Source organism: Lucilia cuprina, chromosome 2 (assembly GCF_022045245.1).
Source record: "Lucilia cuprina isolate Lc7/37 chromosome 2, ASM2204524v1, whole genome shotgun sequence".
NCBI lineage: Eukaryota > Metazoa > Arthropoda > Insecta > Diptera > Calliphoridae > Lucilia > Lucilia cuprina.
This window is the reverse complement of record NC_060950.1, coordinates 10,600,199-10,607,079: the sequence shown is the minus strand read 5'-3', so window position 1 is coordinate 10,607,079 and position 6,881 is coordinate 10,600,199. Positions and strand designations below refer to the sequence as shown.

General features: G+C 29.4%; 1 protein-coding gene across 2 annotated transcripts; it reads right to left on the bottom strand.

Moving 5' to 3' along the window:
- Nucleotides 1-282: 282 nt before the first annotated feature.
- On the bottom strand, nt 283-5,072 carry LOC124421305. Of its 2 annotated transcripts, none has more exons than XM_046956262.1 (2): nt 3,523-5,068; nt 283-728 (listed from the first exon to the last, which is right to left on the bottom strand). In XM_046956262.1, the coding sequence occupies exons 1-2, from the start codon at nt 4,516-4,518 to the stop codon at nt 717-719; spliced, it is 1,008 nt and encodes a 335-aa protein (XP_046812218.1). In that variant the 5' UTR covers nt 4,519-5,068; the 3' UTR covers nt 283-716. The 2 variants fall into 2 exon arrangements, with proteins under 2 accessions (XP_046812218.1, XP_046812219.1); XM_046956263.1 differs by lacking the exon at nt 283-728 and adding an exon at nt 3,306-3,464 and having other exon boundaries at nt 3,523-5,072.
- Between the last annotated feature and the right edge of the window lie 1,809 nt (nt 5,073-6,881).

Below are 6,881 nucleotides of genomic sequence, written 5' to 3'. Positions count from 1 at the left end.
TCCATAGTCTATAGTCCAATATGCAGTATATTCTATAGTCTATGCTTTGGTTTAGTCTATACTCTATTGCCTAGCCTAGTATATAGTATAATCTAGTCTATATTCTAATTTATAGTAAGGGTTACAGCCTAGTCTAAAGTCTAACAAAAAATTATGTGCACTTATTGTTTTTCAAACAATAAATGCGCATTTGTAGATTGTGCGCAGATTTAAGAATTAACCTAATGGCGCATCTTCAACGAAACATCATTATTTTTCTCTCTTTAAATATAAATGACTACGTATTTTCTTATTTTATTTATTTATAAATAAAAATGTTTACAAAAATTGTTTACAAGAGTAAAATGGTTTATACATAAATTCTTTAAATTTACATTAAATATATAAAAATTGTTATAGAATTACATAGCTTGTTAGATTTACAATAATTTGCAATAATACAATATTTGTGTAATCAAATTTACGTTGATTCCATTTAACAATTTCATCGTCATCGTTTTACAACGTTCTACGAATTTTCACTTTGTTTTTCTTTTCCTTCCTTAACTCTACAGTTTCATTCGTGTAGCGGCTCTGTGTATTTTAATTTGTTTGTGTAGTTATGCCTTCAAAAATGTATCTTCGTTTAAAGTGAGAATTTCATAGACAAAATATTTTGTTTTGAAAATGTTATTTTGGTTATCTCTCCATACGATATTGACTTTTTCGAGTTTCCTTTATCGAAAAATCTATTTGAATTATTGAAATACATATGAGAATACAATTAATAAAAGTTTGTGTGTGTTTATTTTTTTTCTAGGATAATAATTACAAAAATTTGTTTATTGTAGGAAAGCCAATGAAATTTGTTTTAATATCTTAATTAAGTAAAATCGTAGAAATTAATAAAGATAAATTTAAAACATTTTAATTTTTAAAAAAATCCAAGTCTTAACTTAAGTTGATATTCAATTAATGTTATTTTTTAAATTATTACTTTCAATTTTGGAGGAATTTAGTACATACATATACATATTATGACAGCAAACAATAATATGGTTATCGCAATAAAGTTAATGCTGTCATAGCATAATGTGTAACATACATTTACTTGTTGCAATCATTGAGCCAGTTTTACCATAATATTGTTGTGATAACTAACAATACAATTGCTGAGACTATAATTTATTTTTGAATTGTTTCTTTAACATACAGATCTTCAGTATTATTCTAATGAAATCTTGTTATACCCTTCAACATTTCAGTTATGTTTCTAACGCACACAAATATTCGTCCTATAGTGGAGCAAGGCCGAACATGTAATACCCTACACCATTTTATTTTTTTATGATAAACCATTTATAAATATTACCACGGTTTCGATAATATTTAAGGAATTGTATGGTGACTAGGACTACTATGGACCCTTCCCGATAAAGTGTAATGTATAGATATATAGAATATTTACTTATGCTAAATATTATATTGATATTGGTTTTAATGACTGAATTATGGTCATTCAAGTCATTTTCTTAAAGTGACTTTGCTTGATGACAGCTAACAATAATAAGGTTATCGCAATAATGTTAATGCTGTCATAATGTGTAACATACATTAACTTATTTGTTGTAATCGTACAATAATTGAGGCTTCCATTTTTATTACAGTTTTAACATAATATTGTTGTGACAACTAACAATACACTTGCTGAGACTAAAATTTATTTTTGAATTATTACTATGACCATGTACTTTAACATACAGATCTTCAGTATCACTCTAATGAAATCTTATTATACCCTACACCACTTCAGTGTTGTCTTTAACGCACAAAAAGATTCGTCCTATAGTGGGGCATGGTCGATAATATGATATCCTACACCATTTTAGAATATTCAATTTTATTTTTATACCCTACAGCACTTTAGTGTGAAGGGTTTATTGGGTTTGTGCTGATGTTTCTAAGGCACAATAATATTGGTCCTATAACCACCTTTAAGTATACCAATCGGCTCAGACTCATTTTCTGAGTCGTCCGTCCGTCTGTCCGACCGTTTGACTGTCCGTCTGTCCGTCCATGTAAACCTTGTAATCACTCTACAGGATTACAATTTTGAAGATAATTTAATTAAATATGGTACATGATCTTCTATTGCCCCAGAGACGAAGCCTTTTGAAAATGGTTAAGATCGGTCCATTATTTCACATAGCCCCCGAATAGAGGGCTAATCAAACTACAGGTCGCAATTTTGAAGATATGATACCGTAGACGTAGCTTATTGAAAATGGTTAATATCGGTTCATTATTATGTTTAATATATTCGTATCACGACAAAAAGCTGCAAAACCAAGTTATATACTAGCCTCGATAACCGTCATGAACTTTATAATTATAGGACCTCATTTGACCCTAGCCCCTTTACAAAGCCCTCTTCAAAATTTGACTCCAATGTCCCCAATTTTTTTCAACAAAAAAAGGAATTAGTATATCTGAGGCAAGGTGCAATTCAACTTAAACGCTTTATTATGAAAACTAAATCACATTTTCCTTTTTGTAACAGGTTTAGGGTATTATATTGTCGGCCTCGCCCGTCTATAATTTCTTACTTGTTTTATAACATAGCATTTATGAATATCAGTCATTTTCTGATAGTGACTTTGTAAAGGAAATAGGGGCCGAATGTGGATCGAATCATAACGAAATTTAGCAAGGTCACCAATCCCTCCAAAAGCTCTTGAAAGTCGAAAAGTCTAAGTCAGTTATTTTGTTTATAAAATCGGAAAAGTCAACAAATGTCGAAAACTCTGAAACGGTAAAAAGTCTATATAGAAAGATCGAAAAATCAACAATTTTAAAATTGTAAATAGTCGAAAAAATTGAAACTTTATAAATTGTTTAAAGTCGGAAATTTGACTTTACATAACTTGAAACTAGAATTGGAAAAAGTCGACTTTTTGCATCAACTACATAACCCTTTTCTACCAGATTATAAAATGTCACCTTTGTTGCAGCTTGATTCATATATCCTTTGTGAAAAAGTGAATATATTCTTAAAAGTTTGCATAGATATACTTTTGGAAAAAAAACAGGAAATAAGAAGAACAACATTTTTACAAAAATTTGTCTTATAAAACTTAATTAAAATGTTATTCTAAAAGATTTGCTCATATACAACCTTTAACAAAGGTTTATGAAACAAATTTTGTTTTGTAAGCCTTTATCAAAGGTTTATTTAAGAACTGTGTATTAAAATTGTCTAATTAACCTGTTATAAATTGTTATGAATAAGTCACGAAATATCTGTAAATATCTAAACACATATAAACTATAAGTATATTCTTTGTTTAATAATTTCACCATCTAAATGATTAATACAAAAGAAATCAGAAGAAATAAAAATTTTCCTCCAACAAAGAAGAATAGTTTATGTTTTGTTTATAAATTTCTTAAGAATTGAAATAACAAAAAAAACTTGTTTATATTAACTAAAATAAAAGAAAAAAATTGTTTACACTAAAGTAAAAAAAACTTTCTTCAACTTACCTCATTGCATTGTTCCTCTTTAACGGCCAACATTTGTTTGCAACAAGCAATGACCTCTTTCAAAGTAATAACTTGTTTCTGCACCACAGCCAATTCACCACGCAAAGAAATATTCTCCGAATTGGCCATTTGTAAAGCCAATTGAGCATTAGCCAATTCTATATTGGCATGACGGCTGCGACGTAAAGAATCTTCATCCTGGGAGATACTTGAGACTTCAACAGCACAGGCACCAGCTAAGTCTACAGAATCTGTGTTAGGGGTAGAGGAAGTTTCTTCTATATATTCACCACGTCGCAAACGTTTATTAACCTCACGTTCTAAATCCAATTGACGTCGTAACGAAGCAATTTCATCACGCAAATCCTGTACTGCGTTTTGTCTTTGCAAACGTTTAGTGCGTAATTCCTCTTTAAATTCTTCTAAAGTTTGTTCCTTACACACCTCTAAATCGCCAACCATATCCAATGAACCGTTTTTGTGTTCTCTATCACTAGTTTCACTTAATTTACGTTCTCTTTCGGCTTTTTCTTCTATTTCTTTATTTTTGGCATGTTCACTCAATGTCATTTTAATTTTATCCGCTATTCTATGCAAACGATCAAAATTTTCCTCTCCCTTTAGAAGACTTTCACTTTCGGCCAATGAAATGCTTTTCTCCAGTATAGCTTCCGGTGAAGGGGTAAAAACTGAAGTAACATTGGGCACTTGATCCAATAAGAGATCATTATTTTCTACTTCAGACCACCAGGAATCTGCATCGTTTTGTTGTTCATCATTTAAATCGGATTCCGATAAACGTACAGCCCTATAAGAGGCTGATCTGGGCGTGACTATGGCTTGGCTTAAATTTACTTCCTTTTCCGTTTCCATTTCTAATTCATTTGGTATTTGTGTTGGTGTACTTTCTATAGGCATATTTTCTGCTGTCGTTGTAGTCGTTATTGTCGCTGGGGTTGATTCTTCTTCAAAGGTATTTGATTCACTACTGGCCATTGCATCCACAATGACTTTGTTATTTATGTAAAAAAATTTTACTCTTTCACTACCCCCTTCAGGCAAAGTCGAATTGAACAATTGAATTGAAATTTTCCTTTTTCTTTATATTTTTCTTTTTTGTATTTTTATTTTATTATTTTTATTGAGAAAACAACAACAATTGTTCTAAATAATTTTTATTTTCTTTTCGCTTAAACAAATAAAAATAACAACAACAATAGTAGATATATATAAATAAGAATAAGAAAAAAACAACAAAGGATTTCTTATGGTAAATTGCGTTTCAAAATCGTTTTTAGGGTTTATTCGCTTTAATTATCTATATTTTTGTATCTTTGTGTTTTTTTTTAGATATTCGCCGTCACGATTTTTTCTTAAAATTTTTCAATTTTAATACAACTCTACAATAGCTCAATGTATACGATTTTCCCCTAAACATCACATAAAGGTTAAATATATATTTTTTCCACTTTTCTATTAATTTTTAAAATTTTTTAAATTTTAAACTTTTTTTACAAATTTTTTATTTCTAAATTTTTTCCAAAAACCTCTTTTAAAAAAAAATAAAAATCACTTTTTTAAAACAAAAATCTAAAAATTCTTTTAACAAATTCCCAACTTAACGCCAGCACTACTCGTGAAAAACTGACGGTAGAGTCTATTTTTAAAAATAGTATTTTCGAAAAATTTTATTTCAAAATTCTTTTCGGTTTTTTTTCATTTTATCTTTTATCTGTATATAAAATGTTTTTTCGTTCTGGTTTGTGTATATATACATATAGACAAATGTTTTCGTTATTCGAATACACACACTTTTCGATTCTTGGCATCAGCTGAAATTGAAATTTTGTATTTAGAGGAAAAAGTATTGAAAAAAACATTGTATTTTTCGTTGTTTTGTATACTAAAGTGTGTGCATGTGTGTTTGAATTTAAAATTTGTTTGAAGCAAAACGCAAAAAAAAAACATGATTTTAAAACATATGATTTGAAAAAGCAACAAAAATCTATATACCTGCAGATGTCTATTAACTTTGTTATTAAGTAATCAAAATATATAAATTTTATTTTTAATACAAAAATCTAATTTTGATGGGAAATAGAAGTGATCACAGATTTTAAGCCTTTTTGCCCTAGGGCCTCTAGTTTAGCCAGAAAATAGACTTTTATGTTTTCACTCAAAAATCGAATTATGGTGGGAAATAAAAGTGATCACAGATTTTAAGCCTTTTTGCCCTGGGGCCTCTAGGTTAGCCAAAAAATGGATTTGAATCCTTTTTGTACTGAGGCATCTAGACCCTTATGTTTTCACTCAAAAATCGAGTTTTGGAGATCACAGATTTTAATCCATTTTGCTCTGGGGCCTCTAGTTTAGCCAGAAAAGGCACATTTATATTTTCACTCAAAAATCGGGTTTTGGTAGGAAATAAAAGTGATCACAGATTTTAATCCTTTTTGCTCTGGGGCCTCTAGTTTAGCCAGAAAATGGACTTTTATGTTTTCACTCAAAAATCGAAATTTGGTGGGAAATAAAAGTGATCACAGATATTAATCCTTTTTGCTCTGGGGCCTCTAATTAAGCCAGAAAATGGCCTTTTATGTTTTCATTCAAAAATCGAATTTTGGTGGGAAATAAAAGTGATCACAGATTTTAATCCTTTTTGCTCTGGGGCCTCTAGTTTAGCCAGAAAATGGACTTTTATGTTTTCACTCTAAAATCGAGTTTTGATGGGAAAAAAGTGATCACAGATTTTAATCCTTTTTGGTTTTAGCACCGTGTGCATATTAGAGAGATCTGAAGGGAATTATTGAGGGAAAATATAGATGATCACTGATCAAAAACGCAGCTTATTTTTCAATTAAAAGTGGTTTTAACGAAGCGACTATAAGTTTTTAACCAAAAAATGGTGTTTTGAAGAAAAATATGTATCAATATAGATTTTTTAAGGAAAATACGGGTGATCACAAAATAAGCTTATTTTTCAATTTAAACGTGTTTCAATGAAGTTATAAGCGATTTTAGATTTTCAACCCGAAATAGATTTTTAAGACGATCACAAAACAAGCTTATTTTTCAAAATAAGCTTACTTTTCATAAAAAAATAGGCGTATTTTTCAATTGAAACGTGTTTTAAGGAAGTTATAAGCAATTTTAACCAAAAAATCGATTTTTGAAGGAAAAATGGAGTGATCACAAAATAAGCTTATTTTTCAATTTAAACGCGTTTTAACGGAGTTATAAGCGATTTTAAGTTTTTGACCAAAAAAATCGATTTTTGAAGGAAAATAGTGGTGATCACAAAATATGCTTATTTTTCAATTTAAACGTGTTTTAAGGGAGTTATAAGTGATTTTAAGTTT